The sequence below is a fragment of the Anomaloglossus baeobatrachus genome, chromosome 2 (genome assembly GCF_048569485.1).
Source record: "Anomaloglossus baeobatrachus isolate aAnoBae1 chromosome 2, aAnoBae1.hap1, whole genome shotgun sequence".
Taxonomy (NCBI): domain Eukaryota; kingdom Metazoa; phylum Chordata; class Amphibia; order Anura; family Aromobatidae; genus Anomaloglossus; species Anomaloglossus baeobatrachus.
This window is the reverse complement of record NC_134354.1, coordinates 674,433,953-674,455,985: the sequence shown is the minus strand read 5'-3', so window position 1 is coordinate 674,455,985 and position 22,033 is coordinate 674,433,953. Positions and strand designations below refer to the sequence as shown.

At 43.5% G+C, this 22,033-nt stretch overlaps 1 protein-coding gene across 1 annotated transcript in view; it reads left to right on the top strand.

Moving 5' to 3' along the window:
- The window catches only part of DIP2B (disco interacting protein 2 homolog B), a 324,894-nt gene that overhangs the window by 200,592 nt on the left and 102,269 nt on the right, over positions 1 to 22,033 (top strand). Inside the window, exons 10-12 of the mRNA XM_075333901.1 lie at positions 9,728 to 9,838; positions 11,583 to 11,706; positions 19,550 to 19,659. Of these exons, the coding sequence (XP_075190016.1) occupies positions 9,728 to 9,838; positions 11,583 to 11,706; positions 19,550 to 19,659 (345 nt within the window). The remainder of the gene's footprint in view (positions 1 to 9,727; positions 9,839 to 11,582; positions 11,707 to 19,549; positions 19,660 to 22,033) is intronic.

The window sequence follows — 22,033 nt, the reverse complement described above, 5'->3', positions numbered from 1 at the left end:
ACTGAGGACGGTGATCAGGATTCTAATCCTGAGGCCCCTCTCAATCTGGATGCCCCTGATGGTGACGCCATGGTTAATGACCTTATATCGGCGATTAATAGACTGTTGGATATTTCTCCCCCAGCTCCTTCAGCAGAGGAGGCAGCTGCACAGCAGGAGAAGTTCCATTTCCTGTATCCCAAGCGTAAATTAAGTGCTTTTTTGGACCACTCTGACTTCAGAGAATCAATCCAGAAGCACGACGCTCATCCAGACAAGCGTTTCTCTAAGCGTTCTAAGGATACCCGTTATCCTTTTCCCGCTGAAGTAGCCAAACGCTGGACCCAGTGCCCAAAGGTGGATCCCCCAATTTCCAAGCTTGCGGCTAGATCCATAGTCGCAGTAGAGGATGGCGCTTCACTTAAAGATGCCAACGACAGACAGATGGACCTTTGGTTGAAATCTGTCTATGAAGCTATCGGCGCGTCGTTTGCTCCAGCATTCGCGGCCGTGTGGGCACTACAAGCTATTTCAGCTGGTTTAGCACAGGTGGATGCTATCATGCATCCAGCAGTGCCACAGGTGGCGTCCCTAACTTCGCAAATGTCTGCGTTTGCGACCTATGCTATCAATGCTGTCCTAGAATCTACGAGCCGTACCTCTATGGCGGCCGCCAATTCTGTGGTTTTGCGCAGAGCCTTATGGTTAAAGGACTGGAAAGCAGATGCTGGTTCCAAAAAATGCTTAACCAGCTTGCCATTATCTAGAGACAGACTGTTTGGTGAGCCATTGGCTGAAATCATAAAACAGTCCAAGGGTAAGGACTCTTCCTTGCCACAGCCCAGAGCAAGTAAACCTCAACAGAAAAAGTGGCAGTCGAGGTTTCGGTCCTTTCGAGGCTCGGGCAAGCCCCAATTCTCCTCGTCCAAAGGGACTCAGAAAGGACAAGGGAGCTCAGATTCCTGGCGGGCTCACTCACGCCCCAGGAAAGCAAATGGAGGAACCGCTTCCAAGGCGGCTACCTCATGACTTTCGGCCTCCTCCCTCCGCATCCTCGGTCGGTGGCAGGCTCTCCCGCTTTTGCGACATTTGGCTGTCACAGGTCAAAGACCGGTGGGTAACAGACATTTTGTCTCGCGGGTACAGAATCGAGTTCAGTTCTCGGCCTCCACTTCGGTTCTTCAGAACCTCCCCACACCCCAACCGAGCAGATGCCCTGCTGCAGGCGGTGGACTCTCTAAGAGCAGAAGGAGTCGTGATCCCTGTCCCCCCTCTGGAACGGGGGCGAGGATTTTACTCCAATCTCTTTGTGGTTCCAAAAAAGGACGGCTCCTTCCGTCCTGTTCTGGACCTAAAACTGCTCAACAAGCATGTGAACGCCAGGCGGTTCCGGATGGAATCCCTCCGCTCAGTCATTGCCTCAATGTCTCAAGGAGATTTCCTAGCATCAATAGACATCAAGGATGCTTATCTCCACGTGCCGATTGCTACAGAGCACCAACGCTTTCTGCGCTTCGTGATAGGAGACGAACATCTTCAGTTCGTGGCTCTGCCATTTGGTCTGGCGACAGCCCCCCGGGTGTTCACCAAGATCATGGCAGCAGTGGTAGCAGTCTTGCACTCTCACGGACACTCTGTGATCCCTTACTTGGACGATCTACTGGTCAAGGCACCCTCTCAGGAGGCATGCCAACTCAGCCTGAATTTTGCACTGGAGACTCTCCAGGCGTTCGGGTGGATCATCAACTTCCCAAAGTCAAATCTGTCACCGACCCAATCACTAACGTATCTTGGCATGGAGTTTCATACTCTCTCAGCGATAGTGAAGCTTCCGCTGAGCAAGCAGCGGTCACTACAGACAGGGGTGCAGGCTCTCCTTCAAGGTCAGTCGCACTCCTTAAGACGCCTCATGCACTTCCTCGGGAAGATGGTGGCGGCAATAGAGGCGGTTCCGTTTGCGCAGTTTCATCTGCGTCTACTTCAATGGGACATTCTCCGCCAATGGGACGGGAAGTCGACATCCCTGGACAGGAAAGTCTCCCTTTCCCAGACGGCCAAGGACTCTCTGCAGTGGTGGCTCCTTTCCACCTCATTATCACAGGGAAGATCCTTCCTACCACCGTCCTGGGCGGTGGTCACGACAGACGCGAGTCTGTCAGGGTGGGGAGCAGTGTTTCTCCACCACAGGGCTCAGGGTACGTGGACTCAGCAGGAGTCCAGCCTTCAGATCAATGTTCTGGAAATCAGAGCAGTGTTTCTTGCCCTACTAGCCTTCCAGCAGTGGCTGGAAGGGAAGCAGATCCGAATTCAATCGGACAACTCCACAGCGGTGGCATACATCAATCACCAAGGAGGGACTCGCAGTCGGCAAGCCTTCCAGGAAGTCCGGCGCATTATGATGTGGGTGGAAGCCACGGCCTCCACCATATCCGCAGTTCACATCCCCGGCGTAGAAAACTGGGAAGCAGACTTCCTCAGTCGCCAGGGCATGGACGCAGGGGAATGGTCCCTTCACCCGGACGTGTTTCAGGAAATCTGTCGCCGATGGGGAAGGCCGGACGTCGACCTAATGGCGTCCCGGCACAACAACAAGGTCCCAACCTTCATGGCACGGTCTCGCGATCAAAGAGCTCTAGCAGCAGACGCCCTAGTGCAAGATTGGTCGCAGTTCCGGCTCCCTTATGTGTTTCCACCTCTGGCACTCTTGCCCAGAGTGCTACGCAAGATCAGATCCGACTGCAGCCGCGTCATACTCGTCGCTCCAGACTGGCCGAGGAGGGCGTGGTATCCGGATCTGTGGCATCTCACGGTCGGCCAACCGTGGGCACTACCAGACCGACCAGACTTACTGTCCCAAGGGCCGTTTTTCCATCGGAATTCTGCGGCCCTCAACCTGACTGCGTGGCCATTGAGTCCTGGATCCTAGCGTCTTCAGGCTTATCCCAAGGGGTCGTTGCCACCATGAGACAGGCTAGGAAGCCCACGTCTGCTAAGATCTACCACAGAACGTGGAGGATATTCTTATCCTGGTGCTCTGCTCAGAGAGTGTCTCTCCCTGGCCATTTGCATTACCTACCCTTCTTTCTTTCCTCCAATCTGGGTTAGAAAAAGGTTTGTCGCTCGGCTCCCTTAAAGGGCAAGTCTCGGCGCTATCCGTCTTTTTTCAGAAGCGTCTACCACGACTTTCTAAGGTGCGCACGTTCCTACAGGGGGTTTGCCATATAGTTCCCCCGTACAAGCGGCCGTTAGATCCATGGGATCTGAACAGGGTACTAGTTGCCCTCCAGAAGCCGCCCTTCGAGCCTCTGAAGGAGGTTTCACTTTCTAGACTATCACAGAAAGTGGCTTTTCTGGTAGCGATCACATCTCTTCGGAGAGTGTCTGAGCTAGCAGCGTTGTCTTCCAAGGCTCCCTTCCTGGTCTTCCACCAGGACAAGGTAGTGCTGCGCCCCATTCAGGAGTTTCTCCCGAAGGTGGTATCCTCTTTTCATCTTAATCAGGATATCTTTTTGCCTTCGTTTTGTCCTCATGCAGTTCATCGGTATGAGAAGGATTTACATTTGTTAGATCTGGTGAGAGCACTCAGAATCTACATTTCCCGCACAGCGCCCCTGCGCCGTTCGGATGCACTCTTTGTCCTTGTCGCTGGTAAGCGCAAGGGGTCGCAGGCTTCTAAGGCCACCCTGGCTCGATGGATCAAAGAACCAATTCTTGAAGCCTACCGTTCTGCGGGGCTTCAGGTTCCATCAGGGCTGAAGGCCCATTCTACCAGAGCCGTGGGTGCGTCCTGGGCATTGCGACACCAGGCTACGGCTCAACAGGTGTGCCAGGCAGCTACCTGGTCGAGTCTGCACACTTTCACCAAACATTATCAGGTGCATACCTATGCTTCGGCGGACGCCAGCCTAGGTAGAAGAGTCCTGCAGACGGCAGTTGCCTCCCCGTAGGGGAGGGCTGTCTTGCAGCTCTAACATGAGGTATTTCTTTACCCACCCAGGGACAGCTTTTGGACGTCCCAATCGTCTGGGTCTCCCAATAGAGCGCCGAAGAAGAAGGGAATTTTGTTACTTACCGTAAATTCCTTTTCTTCTAGTTCTTATTGGGAGACCCAGCACCCGCCCTGTTGTCCTTCGGGATTTTTGGTTTGTTTGCGAGTACACATGTTGTTCATGTTGAACGGTTTTCAGTTCTCCGATGTTACTCGGAGTGAATTTGTTTAAACCAGTTATTGGCTTTCCTCCTTCTTGCTTTTGCACTAAAACTGGTGAGCCAGTGATCCCACTGGGGGTGTATAGCCAGAAGGGGAGGGGCCTTACACTTTTTAGTGTAATTGCTTTGTGTGGCCTCCGGAGGCAGTGCTATACACCCAATCGTCTGGGTCTCCCAATAAGAGCTAGAAGAAAAGGAATTTACGGTAAGTAACAAAATTCCCTTCTTTGGTATTATCTTCATTTACTTTGTCTTCAATAAAAAAAAAAAACAATCATGTGATGCTTCTCTAATTTGTGTAATTAACAGCACCTGTAACTTACCTGTGGCACCTAACAGGTGTTGGCAATAAATAAATCACACTTGCAGCCAGTTGACATGGATTAAAGTTGACTCAACCTCTGTCCTGTGTCCTTGTGTGTACCACATTGAGCATGGAGAAAAGAAAGAAGACCAAAGAACTGTCTGAGGACTTGAGAATCCAAATTGTGAGTAATCTTGAGCAATCTCAAGGCTACAAGTCCATCTCCAAAGACCTGAAAGTTCCTGTGTCTACGGTGCACAGTGTCATCTAGAATTTTAAAGCCCATGGCACTGTGGCTAACCTCCCTAGATGTGGAAGGAAAAGAAAATTTCACGAGAGATTTCAACGCAAGATTGTGCGGATGGTAGATAAAGAACCTCGACTAACATCCAAACAAGTTCAAGCTGCCCTGCAGTCCGAGGGTACAACAGTGTCAACCCGTACTATCCGTCGGCGTCTGAATGAAAAGGGACTGTATGGTAGGATACCCAGGAAGACCCCACTTCTTACCCCGAGACATAAAAAAGCCAGGCTGGAGTTTGCCAAAACTTACCGGAGAAAGCCTAAAACGTTTTGGAAGAATGTTCTATGGTCAGATGAGACAAAAGTAGAGCTTTTTGGGAAAAGCCATCAACATAGAGTTTACAGGAAAAAAAAAAAGAGGCATTCAAAGAAAAGAACACGGTCCCTACAGTCAAACATGGCGGAGGTTCCCTGATGTTTTGGGGTTGCTTTGCTGCTTCTGGCACTGGACTGCTTGACCGTGTGCATGGCATTATGAAGTCTGAAGACTACCAACAAATTTTGCAGCATAATGTAGGGCCCAGTGTGAGAAAGCTGGGTCTCCCTCAAAGGTCATAGGTCTTCCAGCAGAACAATGTGTTTTTTTCATTGCAAGCAAAATAAATGAAGATAATAATTTGTGATTGCAATCATTGTCAGGAAGAAGCTGAGTATTATCTGACAGAATTGCAGGGTTGCTAATACTTTTGGCCAGCACTGTGTGTGTGTGTGTGTGTGTGTGTGTGTGTGTGTGTGTGTGTGTGTATATATATATGTATGTATGTATATGTATGTATGTGTATGTATATGTATATATATATATATATATATATATATATATATATATATATATATATATATATATATATATATATATGTATGTATATATATATGTATGTATGTATATATACAATCTCTCATGTACATAATATACACACACGCACATGTATATATCTTATGTAAATATTTGTTACTTGTTGTGTTTTTTTTCATCACATGTGATAATGTGTCTTCTGTCTTTTGTCTGTCTTCTTGTCTTATCACTGCTGGCATGTACATCCACTGGATGAGTATTTTCTTTTTAGACACCTGTCTAAATCTGTTATATGCATTATTTATGTATTTGTGTCAATACCACTTTTATGCACATAAAACACTAAGTAGAAGGACGTTTAGAGACTTCTGCTACCCCCTTTAAATTATTATAAGATCCTTAATTGTGAGGTTCACACTGAAGGGGTTCTCTGATTTCAGAAAAGTTCTGTTCTCAGGCGTAGTTTATTATAAAAAACAAACTGACTGTGCATTAGGCTACATTCACACCTCCGTCTTTTTGCATCAGTTGCAATCCGTCACCTTGAGGAAATACAGTATCCTGCAATATATTTTGCAGGAATCCATTTTTTCCCCACAGACTTTTATTACTGACAGATTGCGACTGATGGCATTGCGTTGCATCCATCCCTCGATGGATCCATTGTGGAGTGACTGACCGTCGGGCAGGAGCAACGCACAATACAACGTTTTTTTGTGCGCGGCAGATCGTTTTTTTTTTTACTGTGAGCATGCGCATAGTAAAAAACCATGATCGACTGTTCCGGCTGCTGGAACTGAAGTTACAATCAGGTGGTCGCCCGGCTTTTGTGAACGATCAAACAGTAAAAAAAAAAAAGGATTTGTTTTTTTTTTTTTTTTGCAGTATCAGTCACATCAGTTGTGCCACTATCTGCAACGCATCTGTTGTATCAGTTACACAACTGATTGTGACTGATGCAAAAAGACGGAAGTGTGAATGTAGCCTTACTCACCTGCGCTGGATCCGGCGAAGGGTTTCCACCTCTGCTCCAGTCTCCGATGTTTGTCTGCAGCAGTAATTTCAAGAAAACAGTGCTGCAACCCATCACTGAGCTCGGCGGTGGCGCTGATATAGCCAGAACATGCTGCTGAGCTCAGTGATTGTTTGTCTGCAACGCTGACGTCCCTTCATCAAAGACCAGGGCAGTGGCAGAGATTCAGCCCTGGACCAGGTGAGAGTGGGTAAAGCAAAGGTTTTGTTTGTTTGTTTGTTTTTGTTTTTAAACCTAAAACTGTTCCTGGAGACAGTTTTTTTTTTTGTTTTTTTTTTTTCTGAAACTGGAAAACCCCTTTAACTGTAGTCACCACGATCATTTGAGTCATGTCCATTTCATTGTGCCAGTGTGATCATTTTTGTTTTCCCACCATATAGACATTTCGACCATCTTATCTTCTTGCAATACAATTTGTTGTATTTTTTTCATTGACTGTATGTAATCCAGTGATGTCTGTCGTATGACGTATATTTTTTATTCTCACTGCTCCTCTATGTTTTCAGAGTTTTTTTTGGGCTAATTTTTATGGTCTCAACTAAAAGGGTGGTGTTCACAGCCTAAAGAAAAATGCCCAGAGAATCCTGTGAATCCGCCCTTTTGGTAAAGAATAGGGATGATCGAATACGCAAATATTCGGCAACGCCCATATTCACCGAATAGGTCGCCGCTATTCGACTATTTGCAAATATTCGATGCGCAATGTAAGTCTATGGGAAACCCGAATAGTTGCCGAATAGCAAATATTCGGGCTTCCCATAGACTTACATTGCGCATCGAATATTCACATAGCGGCGAACTATTCGTCAGATATTCGCGAAGCCGAATATTGCTGAATATTTGTAATATTCGATCATCCCTTGTAAAGAACATAAACATTAGCACTAGTAAAAAAAAAGCCCAAATCTCTGGAATTGGATGGCGGATTTAAGATCAACAAAAAACAGCATGGATCGGTGGGAATAAAGTAAGAGAAAAACTGGCCACTCTTGACCTGGCAATAGGCCTTCTTTAAGCCATAAAACACCAAAACATTGTATGTCCAATATGATGTATTCCACACTACCGAGTATACAGGGGTCAACTTTTCTTCACAGATATAGATTTTACTACTGACCTACTTCTTCTGGGGCCAATGTACACAGCTTTCTTTAGACTCTGGGGATCAATACTAAGTGGTGTTATCGTTGGCCTTCTTGTTCCTTTTTTTCCTAAAGTATTGCCCCTACTAATTATCCAAATCAGCTGAGAGCGCACTGTTCTACAGAGGATGGGGTAGACAGTAAACCCCACTCCATATATATATTCAAGTACAGCACTCTATAAAAACAAACTTCTTTACTGATAGACTTCTTTAAAATGCATATTGCGTGTTTATTACATGTTTCCACCCACACCATATAGTAACATTGGTTGTCCTGCTCTATAACAGGACAAGCAGCAGTTTCTCTTACAGTTAAAAGGTTGTTCTCATGAGTTAGTTTGCAGAGTGCGCTCGTCCTCTCCTCTCGGCTTCCTGCACTCATAAGCGATTTACAGGTAGATTGTGCTGCGCTGTGCGCTGTCCGATGCTGCAGACAGACGCAGCTTAGTCTCTGCAGCATCGGAGGCTTATAAAAAATAGCAACAAAACGAGGAATAAATATCCTCCAAAAACTAAGCATTACTTACAACAAAGATGGGCTGCAGTTGTACATTGCTCAGGCCAAAAACTAGTTCTCTAGCGGGATGCAGCTAAGCCCCCACTAAGTGGAGGCATCACAGGTGCAGTAGGAGCAAATCACAAACGCACTTTCAAAAAAATGGAGGGGGCGATTGCTGAATGGTAAAACTGTAAACTGATGGCATAGAGCGCTGTATACATATGCAGATGCACAGTCACAAGCTCGCAGCCTAGGTGACGCCCATACTATTAAATCAGGCGGGCTGCCATGTACTCCATCTGTGCACCATGCAGGGACAGGAACTCTAATATGCAAGGCCTAACAGAAAGGGGCCTGGCTGCATGCTGTACAAAAAATGAGGTTTTAGTTGGTTACGGGAATCTCATGCTTGTAGGTCCCTACACTATATATAAGAATAGCAACATAAAGAGGAAAATATCCTCCAAAAATTAAGCATTACTTACAGCAAAGATGGACTGCAGTTGTACATCGCCCAGGCCAAAAACTAGTTCTCTAGCAGGATGCAGCTAAGCCCCCACTAGTGGAGGCATCACAGGTGCAGGAGGAGCAAATCACACACACACTTACAAAAAATGGAGGGGGCAATTTCTGAATATTTTTGGCCTGGGCGATGTACAACTGCAGCCCATCTTTGCTGTAAGTAAAGCATCGGAGGCTTGCAGTAGTGGTGATTCAGGCAGCTTTAGATCTGCACTTAAAAGCTTTATATCAAAGAACTTGTAAACACTGCTCGCTCCTTGCTTAGGAGACCGGCCACCTCTGCTAGACTGCAGCTGTGGCCGGTAAGCTAAGCAATGAGCAGTAAACAGTACAGCAAAAAAGAAAAATCTCCATTCTTGGGAAGGCAGTGAAAATTTATTACCAAGCGAATTAAAAAGTTGCTTTTTTTAAACATCACTTTGCACTTGTGCCCACTTAAGATGATGACACAACACCTTTTAAAGGCCTTCATATTAATGTGGGCCAGGCCCACTGGGTTTGGCATGACTGGCCAACCTTCTCATGTGGCCTTTCCAAATCTTCTCCAACCAATAGTGTTGGAGGACAGAAGGTTTGGATTGCTTGAATTCTACTGACATTTTGATCTTAGAGGGTTATCACTACAAAAAGAGTTTGCCAGGATCATTGCTCCCTATTTAGTACAAATTCACGCTTGGCCAAGCTGAGCGTCCATGTGTATGGAGAGGTTGGGAAGAAGAGTGTTCAGCTAAAAGCTACCATATGGGAAAGACCACCCTAAGATTGTTGGTAATGGGACACCGATCGTAACTGAGTCTTTGCCTGGAAATTCACTTTTGAAAACTTTTTTTTCTCTTATAAGCGATCGATTTGTATAACTATATCCTTAGCTTGCAGTATTGAATCCAGTTACTGATTGATTTACTGTACTGCCGATCTTCTCACGAGTTGCCTTCTTTCAGGTGGCCCTGGTCTATCCCAATAATGATCCAGTCATGTTTATGGTTGCTTTTTACGGCTGTCTCCTGGCTCAAGTCATTCCAGTGCCGATTGAGGTACCTCTTACTAGAAAGGTAACAATAAAATTTAGAGTAATGTTGGACACATTCTCCGGCCTTCAATCTCCGGTGACTATTCCAAATGCAGACTCCTCTTAGCCCTTTTGACGTTTGCTAGTAATTGTACCTAAAAATGTAATTCCAGCAAATGAGAGAATGACGTAGAGTGAAAGCAAAGCCATTCATAATTTATGCTCATTACTTTTTCTTGAATAATTGAATATATAATGTAGTCTGGGCCATTTTATTATAGCAAGGTCTAATTGCAGCAAAAAAATCTTTTGGAAATGCACAATGTCATCGCAACTAAACAGTATAATATATAATACGCTGTTACTGATGGGCTAGCACTTAGTTTGGGATCCAATCAGAGAGTGCAGTTATGTCTATAGTGTTCAGAAGGAACTTTTTTTTTTATGAACTTCTTTTTACAATAGTTTTTGACAAATACTGAGTGGAAACAATAGAAAAAAAGATGTAAAAAAAAAAAAAGCAGTGTAATGCATATTAATCAAAAATACAAAAACAATAAAATGCACAAAAATGCTATTTCCCATTCTGTTACCTTTTGTAATCTATACAGCATCCAAAAAATAATAAATAAATAAAGGAATGAATAAGGACCACACACAATCCCCATTTAGCCTTTAAGTAGAGATGTGTGAACGCGTTGAAATTAAGTTCAGTGGGTTCAGCTAGACCTTCGGTTCTGGACCCGGACTTGACCTGAACATCAATGGAAGTCATTGATTGGGCAGTTCGGGTCTCTGCACACATACAGCCAGCCATAAACAAATCATTTTCGGGGGAAAGATATAGATAGATGGCGAGAGAGTGTTAGTTTTTGTTTTTTTTTTTTTTTGTAAAATCCATGTTCGGTATGAACGCCGAACTTTACTATTCAGGTTCGCTCATCTCTACCTTTTTAAGTTAAAAGGAATCTGTTATTCAGAAAATGACTATACAAACCAATGGTGGGCCTGAGCAGTAGTTCATAAGTTCCTTCTCACCTCCTCTTTCTTGATTGACAGCTCTGGCTTTAAAGTAGTCAGAGGATGGTGGGAAAGGGCAGTGCTCTGCTCTGCTACACCAAGGGTTAGTGGGCTTGGTTTGAACAGTCATTTTGTGCTGGCAGATTCTCTTAAATGTCTAGTGCCTTATACATTGATACCAATTTGAGGAATACAGTGGAAAACAGCAATTCTAGGATTTCCATAGTGCACAAAGAGGGGAGGGTGGCTGGGTGTAGTCAAATACTAGGAACACCATGTGCAATCAGACCAATTTTATTTTTAGGCTTTATCCTGTAGTTTGAACAAATTCTTGGTCACAAAATCTCTTCTACCAATGAGATATAATAATTCCAATTAGAAAAGGAAAATAACATGGAGTAATTTGTTACCAAGACTGAAAAATTATAACTTGTAGAAACTGTGAAATTTTGATTTTAAGATAAAAAATTTAAAATATTGATAATTCCTAGTTGTAGTCTGAGAATTCTTTGATTTGGATGTCAGAGGAAAATCAAATTCTTGAACCCCCAATACAAACTGTTTTGTCTCAATAGCCAAATGGCACTTAACCATTGGACCCAATCAGACCGGCATATACTGCTGGATATTATACTAAACTATACTGTGCAGCATCGGAGCCTCCATGTTTGCTCCACGATAACAGGATAAAATCACAGCAATGTCAATGAGTCACAGCACTGACTCTCTTGCCCATTTGACTTTTCTGGTCTCTTCTTCATAAACAGGATGCTGGTGGGCATCAGATTGGTTTCCTGCTGGGAAGCTGTGGTGTGAAGCTTGCTCTTACCACTGAGGTTTGCCTGAAAGGACTGCCAAAAACGCAGAATGGAGAAATTGTGCAATTCAAGGGTAAGCCACTAGATTATTTTCCTGCTTAGAAAATATTTTCTCGAATGTTCTGTTTTGATATTTTCACTTGGAACTCGCAGAGCAATGCAATGAATAGAATGTAAAAACGATATTTTTTATAATTAAATTCTTCAGTCCCACTGTCACTGGAAACAGTATATTTTCTGGCAGCTGTTTTTAGTAAAATAGTGTCTGCGGCTTTATTGTCTGCCATTTAAATTAAAACAGTCTTTTTTAATTAGTCTATTTCTGGGTGTTATTTGAGGCAGGCACATTCTGTTTTTATATAGTTTTAGATCTTTTTTCTTATTTTTTTGTTAATGATGTTCCCTTAACATAATCTAGACATTCATTTCCCCCTAAATCTAAACTAGAGCTGCATGTGGAGTTTTCTCTGCAAAATGTTCTACGTTTAAAGAGAACCTGTCATCACGATTTATGCATGGTAAAGAAAAGCCTATTATACAGTTTCAATAGATGCCTTCAGTGAAAAAATCCGCATCCTGGTTGTTGTTGAATCATCATTTGTGAAGTTTGGGGTTCATAAATTTTCGGTGCATTGGGTGGGACTGTGAGTAGGGTCTTCAGGTCTGCTCTGGCCCTTAACTTGCCTCTGGTGTCTGTATTTTTTTCCTATTTTAATGTCTTTGCTGGCGGCGTACTCGCCGTGGATGGCGCTTGCACAGATTGATCATCCTGCCGTCTTCAAGAAAATTCCGCCAGTGGCAGTGCATGCGCAGATTTAGATCTCAGCTCATTTTTATTGAAGACCATCAGGAGGTCAGTCTGCGCATGCTCCTCCACTGGTGCCATTTTATTTAAGCCTCATTTTCAACTTTGAAATCTCTTTAAGGCTCTGTGCGCACTGGGAAATGAAATTTCCTTGAGAGAATTCCGCATGCTCTCAAAGATTACCGCACCCGCGGTAAAAAACCGCGGGAAACCGCACCCGAAAACCGCATGCGGTTTGCCGCGGTTTTACCGCGGTATTATTCGCGGTATTGCCGCGGTTTTGCCGCGTGCGGGTTGGGATGTGCTTTATTGCATTCAATGCAATAAAGCACATTGAAGAAAAAAAAAAAAAATACATTTAATTCTGATAGTAGATAGACAGAAGAATAGATAGAGGGATAGATAGATAGACAGACAGATAGATAGAGGACAGATCGCTGCATTTCCCACGGTCGGCAGTGAGTTCACATTACCGGCCGTGGGAAATGACCGGTAATTACCTCTGCTGTCTGCTGCTTTCATTCAGCGCTGTGTCTGTGACACATCGCGGCTGGATGTCAGCAGCGCAGGACGCAGGAGCCGGAGCTGTGTGGATTACGCCGGAGCTTTGTTTGGGGGGGTTAATAAAATGGTGAACGAGGCTTGTTGATTTTATTTAAAATAAAGGATTTTTGGTGTCTGTGTTTTTTCACTTTACTTACGGGTTGATCATGTCAGCTGTCACATAGACGCTGCCATGATCAAGCCTGGGGTTAATGGCGGTGGTCCCCCACCAACATTAACCCCTTGTATTACCTTGCCACCACTGCTACATGGTGGCAAGAAGAGCCGAGGACACTCCGGTACTGCCGCATATTGCATGCGACAGTCCCGGGGCAGCTGCGGCTGATATTCTCGGCTGCCGGAGGGGGAGTGAGGCGGGGGACATTACCCCTGCCCCTCTCCCTCCCCAGCCTGAGGATACCGGGCCGCCGCTGTGTGCTTACCTCGGCTGGAAGGTAAATATGCAGCGGAGCCCACGTTCTTTTTTTTCTATATTTCCGTTTTCTTTCTATGTGTGTTCTATGTGTCTGTGTCTATGTGTTCTGTGTCTGTGATGTGTGTGTGTTTACTCTGCACGGCTTCCTCTTCCTGTAATGACATCACTTCCCTGCAAAACCGCAGACAAGCGATGCACATTACCGGAGGTAAACCGCGAAATACCGCAGGGAATAACGCAGGAAAACGCAGTGAACCGCACAGAATTTGCTGCCTGCGTTATTCCCTGCGGGATTTCATGATTAACATTGAGTCAATGGAGTGAAATCCCGCAGCGATGTGCGGAAAAGAAGTGACATGCAATTGTTTTTGCTGCAGGATTCCCGCAGCAAAACATGCAGCTGTCAAATTCCGCCCAGTGCGCACAGGATTTTTTTTCTCCATAGGATTTGCTAGTGATTCACTGCAAAGATGTTATGAACATTTTCTGCAGCGAAACATGCAGCAAATTCGCGAAAAATCTGCGGCAAAATCCGGTAAGTGCGCACATAGCCTAACACTAGAAGTCCCAGGAATTTCGAGCTCCATAGGGTTCCAATGGTAGAAATGTTAAATGACCCCTCTCTGGGACTTCTAGTGTTAATTTCCACATACTTTGTTTGATACAGTAAACCATATATCCATATAGTTTATATATAGATATATATACTGTATAATATATATATATATATATATATATATATATATATATATATATATATATATATATATATATATATATATATACACACACACACATACACACACACACATACACACACACATACACATACACATACACATACACATACACACACACACACACACACACACACATACACACGTACACACACACACACCCACCCCTCTGGCAAAAATGAAGAGGCCACTGCACATTTTTATAAAGATCAGCTTCTCTACATGTCTGTCTGACAGCCATTCCATTCCAGTGTCAGCTGAATTCCAGAGTACAGACAGGCAGAAGGAAAAAGCGACTCCACTGACCGGGATGATAGTCATGTTATTCGAATATTACTCAGCAACCGCAGGATGACATCAAGTGACCTACAAAAGAAATGGCAGCTGGGGTGAAGTGCACGGCAAGAACAGTTCGTAACAGGCTCATAGAGGCAGGGCTCAAGTAATATAAAGCTAGATAAAAGCCTTTCATCAATGAAAAGCAAAGGAGAGCCAGGCTGAAGTTTGCCAAAAACCATAAGGGTTGTACCATAAAGGAGTAAGGTAATCTTCTCTGATGAGTCGAATTTTCAGCTTTGCCCAACACCTGGTCTAATCGTTAGACGGAGACCTGGAGAAGCGTACAAGCCAGTGTCATGCATCCACTGTGAAATTTGGTGGAGGATTGGTGATGATCTGGGGATATTTCAGCAAGGCTGGAATTGGGCAGATTAAACTTTACGAAGGACGTATGAATCAAGTCGCATACAAGGTTATCCTGGGAAAACAGTTGCTTCCTTCTGCTCAGGCAGTGTTCCCGAACTCTGAGGACTGTTTTTTCCAGCAGGACAATGTGCCATGCCCCACAGCTAGGTCAATCAATGTGTGAATGAAGGACCACCACATCCAAACCCTGTCATGGCCAGCCCAATCTCCAGACCTGAACCCCATTGAAAATCTCTGGAATGTAATCAAGAGGAATATGGATAGTTAGAAGTCATCAAACAAAGAAGAACTACTTAAATTTTTGCACCAGGAGTGGCATAAGGTCACCCAAAAGCAGTGTTTGAGAGACTGGTGGAAAGCATGCCAAGACGCATGAAAGCTGTGATTAAAAATCATGGTTATTCCACAAAATATTGATATCTGAACTCTTCCGGAGTTAAAACCCTTAGTATTGTTGTTTCTAAATGATTATGAATTTGTTTTCTTTGCATTAGTTGAGTTTTGAAAGCAATGCATGGTTTTCTTATTTTGACCATTTCTCATTTTCAGAAAATAAATACAAAATTTATTGCTTGGAAATTTTAGAGACATGTTGTCAGTAGTTTATAGAATAAAATTTTTTTTACATTTTATTCAAAAATATACATATAAAGAGAAAAATCAGAAAAACTGACAATTTTGCAGTGGTTTCTTAATTTTTGCCAGAGCTCTATATACACATACCAGGTGGCCATAAAATAACCTAAGGCGTTTGGAGCCGTGTGCAGACTGAGCCAATGGACAGAAGTGACTGAAAACTGGTATGTATGCTATTCAAGGCATGGGGAAACGGATGGCATCTTAAAAAAACATTTTTTTACCAAAACTCCCCACCAGGAGAAAAAGTGGCACTGTACAGAGAGCGCGCCTTGCAACTCACTCTGCAAGATGCCTGTCTCTTTGCCGGATTGTGTGCTGTTAGTGTGTTTGTTTATGAGAATGCCAGGAACGCTACAGCTGCACTGAGAGCCTTTCGTCGTCGTTTGTAAGACCTTCACACACGTAGCGGTCCAATGGCTGTCAATTCGCTGAGACAGATGACGACAAGTGTTGAGGCAACAAGGTTACGGAGTCTTCAGCCAGGGTGCGGGCGTTGACCGGTAAACAGAGAAGTTGTGGAGGACATTGCCACTGCCGTTGTGGAACAAGGCACGAACAACCCTGACGGGAACAGCCGTGCACGCACGGTTTCCAGGTAATTGGGGCTCCCATACAGCACAGTGTGGAAAGGTCTTGCGGGCATACCCGTACAAAATCAGCCATCAACAACTTCCTCGTGACAATGATACCCGTATGACCTTTGCTTTCATATTTCTGACGAGAGTGGAAGTAAATGGCAATCTGCCATGGAATATTCTCTGGTGAGACGAAGCACATTTTTACCTGAATCGAACGGTGAACACACAAAACTGTCGCATATGGGCTACCAAAAATCCGCATGCGGTCGAGGGGGCTCCACTGTGTTCGCCAAAGGTAACCGTTTGGTGTGGCTTAACCTCAGCATTCATCCTCGGAGAAATGAGGCCAACTGGGATTGCTACCTTTTCCGTAACAGCAGCGAGATAGCAGACAATGGTGGAAACAGTGGTTGTTCCGCAACTCCAACAGCAGCAGTGTCGTCAGACGACCACCTTCATGCATGATGGAGCACCTCCTCACATCGCAAATCATGTGAAGAATGTTCTGCGTGCACATTTTCCCGATGACAGGATTTTCAGCAGCTCCTTCCCTAGCGCATGGCAACCGCGTTCGCCTGATCTCAATCCTTGTGATTTCTGGTTGTGAGGACACTTGAAAGAGCGTGTTTATTGGGGAAATGTTGACACCCTGGCTGACCTCAAAGACCGCATCATTTTAGAAGTTCACAGCATCCCACAAGTTATGTTACACTCAAAGCGTCGAGCATGTTCTGCATAGGATGAACATGATCACATGCATGATGGCGGCTATATTGAACAGTTATGCTAGTCTGTGGAACCATTGTGACATCTCCAATTATCGGCACACGGTTTATGGGCCGCTCGCTCACTGTACAGCGCCACGTTTTCACCTGGTGGGGAGTTTTGGTATAAAAAATTTTTTAAGATGCTTTTAGTTTCCCCGTGCCTTCCATTTCCCCATGCCTTGAATAGCATACATAACAATTTTCAACCAATTCTGTCCACTGGGTCAGTCTGCATACGGCTCCAAACACCTAAGTTTTCCCACCTACAAGGATTGGAGAGGTCTGTAATTTTTATTGTAGGAACACTTCACCTGTGACAGACAGAATAAAAAAAATCCATAAAATCACATTGGATGATTTTTTTTTTTAAATCAGATCGTTTTTATTAAACATTGGTACAAAACAGAGAAATAATCATTGCATAACAAATACACATTTTCATAGTAAGTTAAACATCATCATATTATGCACATTGGATGATTTTTAAATAATTAATTTGCATTTTTTCTTCGGAAATGTTTTTTTCATTCTGTCTGTCACAGTTGGTGTACCTTTTGATAAATATTACAGACTTCTCAATTCTTTGTAGGTTGGAAAACTTGCAAAATCGGCAGTGTATCAAATTCTTATTTTCCTCACTGTGTGTAGATATGTATGTATGTATCGTATGAAATGTATTGTAATTTTAAAAACATAGTATACTATGCAACATAAAAAATATAATAGATATACAAAAAAAAGTCCATGGGAGATTGTAGAAAAAAATAAAAAATAAAATAAAATAAAAATAAAAATATCTTTATATACTTAATATATAGAGATGTACCAGTTTGTATGTAGAGATTTATTTCTATGTACCAGCACATAGTGCCTATAAAGAAGAGCATAATTTAGAGCTGTAAGCACAAAAAAATTCTCCTGCAGCATGTAGCTCACAGCTATAGACTTTCCTCTCCCTCAAAAATAGAGTAGAGAATTAGTGTATATTCTGAAGACACAGCTGAAGTTTGTGCATCGATCTGACCCCCAGGACATCTCCTTCAATACGGGGTCCAGGGACAGTTTGGAGATATATAAACAGAGCTATCAGGGGTGGAGGAATGTAATTTTATTGCCTTTCCGCAGTTACTGTGACTGATTGCTCCTGTTTGTCTTCTGTCACACGAGTTGCACAGGGTAGTAAAATTAGATTCCTCTGTCCCATCCAGCTCTGCATATAACACTACCGGGATTTTACTGCATTAGAGGAGAGATGGAATTATACTGTCACAGCTGAGCACCGCTAGCATGACAGAAGATTGATTGCGCATGCTCGGCCACCTAGTAACTGTTACATATAAAAAGCGATCAAGCAGGCAGTATCAATAAATCTATAGACAACAATCTTATGATACAACATAATATATTTATAACATGCATTATTTTATTTTTTTTAAAAAAGAGGGCAAAATTACAATTTTCTTTATAAATTAAACATATAATGTTGGCTCAGTCACTTTAATCATGCAGTCACTTTAAGTTGGATACTGTAGAGTGCAATTGTCACTCCATGTTGTTTAATTTTGTGGTACTTTGTGACTCAGTGGTTAGCACTGTTGCTTTGCAGTGCTGGCGTCTTAGGTTCAAATCCCACCAAGGACAACATCTGAAAGGAGTTTGTATGTTCTCCCCGTGTTTATATGTGTTTGCTCCGGGTTCTCCGGTTTCCTCCCATACTCCAAAGACTAATGGATAGGGAGTTTTGATTTTGAGCCTTGGTGGGTATAGTGATAATCATGTCTGTAAAGCGCTGTGGAATTAATGGTGGTATGTAAGCGAGTAAATTGTATTGCACATTCTCCTTCTTTATGAAGCACAGCTTGTTAGTTAAAGACGTTGTCCATTATTTAACATTGATGGCCTATCCATAGGATAGGTCACCAATGTCTGCTCGGCAAGGGTTCGACACCCCACACTCCCGCCGATTCGCTGTTCTCTGTTCCTGGCGGTGGCCGCAGGTGACCGGAGATGCTCTGTTCCAGAGCTTCTCTGTCTTCTGATAGCGGCCGGTACTGCACAACCTCTTCTTATTGATTCGAGTAGGAGGCGGATTTGCAGTTGTTTGTTTGTGATTGCTAACAGAGGATGGAGCAGCTCCAGAATGGAGCATTTCCGGCCTCAGTACAGATGATCGGAGGGGGTGCCTGGTATTGGACTCTGGCTGATCAGAAATTGGTGACCTATCCTAAGGAGAGTAGTAGACAACGTCTTTAAGCCAAAGACTGAACATATCTCAAAATGACACATCTCATAGAATGACTGCTATTGGAGGCACATGTGAACAGACATGTCCATCAGCCTTTTCCAATTGAGAAGCAGCTTTCCATTGTACACTGTATGGGACAGGAGACAACTGGAGAGCTATGTAGTCCATGAGGAAGGCTGGCCTAACAAGCTGTGCTCCACAAAGGAGGAGAATCTATAATGCTTATATTGGTAAGTGCCACAAACTCAACACCTGCACACACGTGTTATATACAGTGGCCCACCCTTTTAAAAATTTTAAATTATCTCTGTTACATTAACATACATATATATATATATATATATATATATATTACTTTTGTTGGGCAGTTTTAAGAGGACGTTAAGGGAACATGACCTCAGATTCTTATGTTAACCACTCAATTCCAAAGACAGGCTCAAAATTCACATATCTTTCTATAGGGTGGCCAAAGCTGAAGTGGGTTGTGACTGATTCCAGATACCTGACCAAGGCACCGAAGGACTGGCAACCTCACATCACAGTAGCCGGCATAGAACCTGCTTATATTGAGGTAAATATAGGCTGTTAGAATCATTAAAGTGAACCTTCCACATGGTACATACAGTCTAATCTGTACACAATATGGTACTGAAAAGGAGAATGATATATAGGTTTATAGAAAAAGATTCATTATAACTTGTATTTCATTAATTGAGATCTCTGATGTTTGTATACATGTCCAGTGGGTGGTCCTACTTGTGATTAACAGCTGTTTCAATCACTCACTGAGAAGGACCACCCACTGGACTTTTCTGTATACAACCATCTGGGATTTTAATGAATAAAATGCAAGGATTCCGGAAACATTAAATATGTACATCAATCTGATCATCTCTGCAAAATCCTGCCTGCAGATCAGAGACCATTAACATGAGAGGTTCCATTTAATGCCTAAGCCACACGGCATCAAAATCGGAGTGAGTGGAATGTGATAAAACATCTCATTCCACTCGGATCAATATTAGCCTGTGTGTCAGCACCCATGAGAGATTATTTTGTCATCCCTAATCGGACCGAAAAAACAGTCGCAGCATGCTGCGGGTGCAATGCGATCCTTGTTTCTCTTGCACCCATTCAAGTCTATGGGGCGAGAGAAAAATTACACCAGTGTACTGCGAGTGCAGTGCGAGAATGGCAATAGCCAGCAACGGAGAAGAGAGGGAGAGAAATCCCTCCCTCCCCTCCTTAGTGCCGGCCCACCCCTCTCAGATGTGGTCTGATTGCATGATCGGACCTCAGTCGCAATGACACTCAGCTCCTGCTGTGCTGCCAGTGTGAGCCGAGTGTCATGCGAGGATCGCAGTAATCCCCGTGTGGCCCCGGCCTAAGTAGAATTGTTCTAATCATATTTGACATGTTGATATTTTTTTTGCTGTGTATAAAAGGAGCTGTGCTATAAAAAAAGAACAAAAATTACTTTATATCCTCACATACTACATTTAAATGCAAATTTACTTACTCGTCTTTCCCATCTTACATGGGGAATGGAGAGATGCATGCGGCACACTGGGTGTGAGTCAATCGTACAACATCCATAAGACACCCATTTGGTTTTGGTGGGATTGGTTGGACCACCTAATGCGTAAAGGAGGCCTTCTGACTGTCCCACAATAGACTATATTTGGGAGTCTAAAGATCGGATGGCTGGAATTCAATCGCCCCATCCTTTTAAGTGGCTTGATAATTCAGGTTTCTGCTACTTTTTACAGTGCAAAGAAACGATTGGCAAAGCCGAGCCTGTGTATGGGGCAGTCTGTGGAAGATGGAGGTCAGCTGAGCGATTATTAGGCCGGCAGCTGTATGACTTGTATGGCCAGCTAGAGAGGCTTCTGCAGGAGTATTAGTTGAAGACTAAGCTATAGATTATAAGATTACTTCCCACTCACACGCTTCTACAATGTCACCGCTTATCTGCCAAGTGTCCCCAAAAAATACCAAGCTAATTTGCAGCTGCCATTAATAAGGAAGAATCATTTCCTTGGTTAGAGGTTGCAACCTCTGCAAATATTTAGTAATTAGATCCGTGTCTTAAGACATGCCCAGCCAAGTCACAGAGATCCTTAAGTTATTGGCAATAGTTGAGCTGAATTATTTACCTTTTTTTTTGCATTATTAGAATTTATAATTACTGGAAGTTCTCTCCTTGCCCTTCCTCTAAATTCGCTTCCCTTTTTTCCACCCTTTTAAATCTTTAATTATTGTTCTGTAATATTGTAGAAGTAAGAAATAAATTGAATTAGATTGACTAGTGTCCCAAAATCAGATCTTATGCTAGGAAACAAACTAAAGCCAATACGTGACCTCAGGGGTGGACATATAAGTGGTGCAACCTGTGTGGCTGCTCAGGGGTCCGGAAGGTAAGGGGGCCCATTTCTACCTCCAAAGAAAGTAGAAGTGTGCATTTTGATGAGCCAGTGGGCTCCAAAGGGCCCATTTATTGTTCTTGTAATGTGCCCTCTTCTTCTGTGTCTACCAGTGCGTGAATTCTTATTTTGTGGGAGGCTAGGTCCGCCTTGGTAAACATTATCATGATGGAACCAAAATGTAAAATTAATAATGTTTTACCTTTTATAGTCATTACACATCGCCTACTCCTATATAAATTTATGTGTCTCCTAGGTAAGCGGCAACAATCCTCCAGTTCTCCTGCCATACACTAATAACCATATGTTTTTTAAGCACCATGGCTCAGTGATGATCTGCAAGGCATTTGTATGTTCTCCCCGTGTTTGCCTGGTTGGGGGCACGCTTCAGACCTACTGATGGGGAATTTAGATTTTGAGCCCTAATGGGGACCGTGATGATATTTGCAAAGCACTGTGGAATTAATGGCGCTAGAATTAGAGTAAAATAAATAAAATACTAATGTACATTTGGTAGGAGAG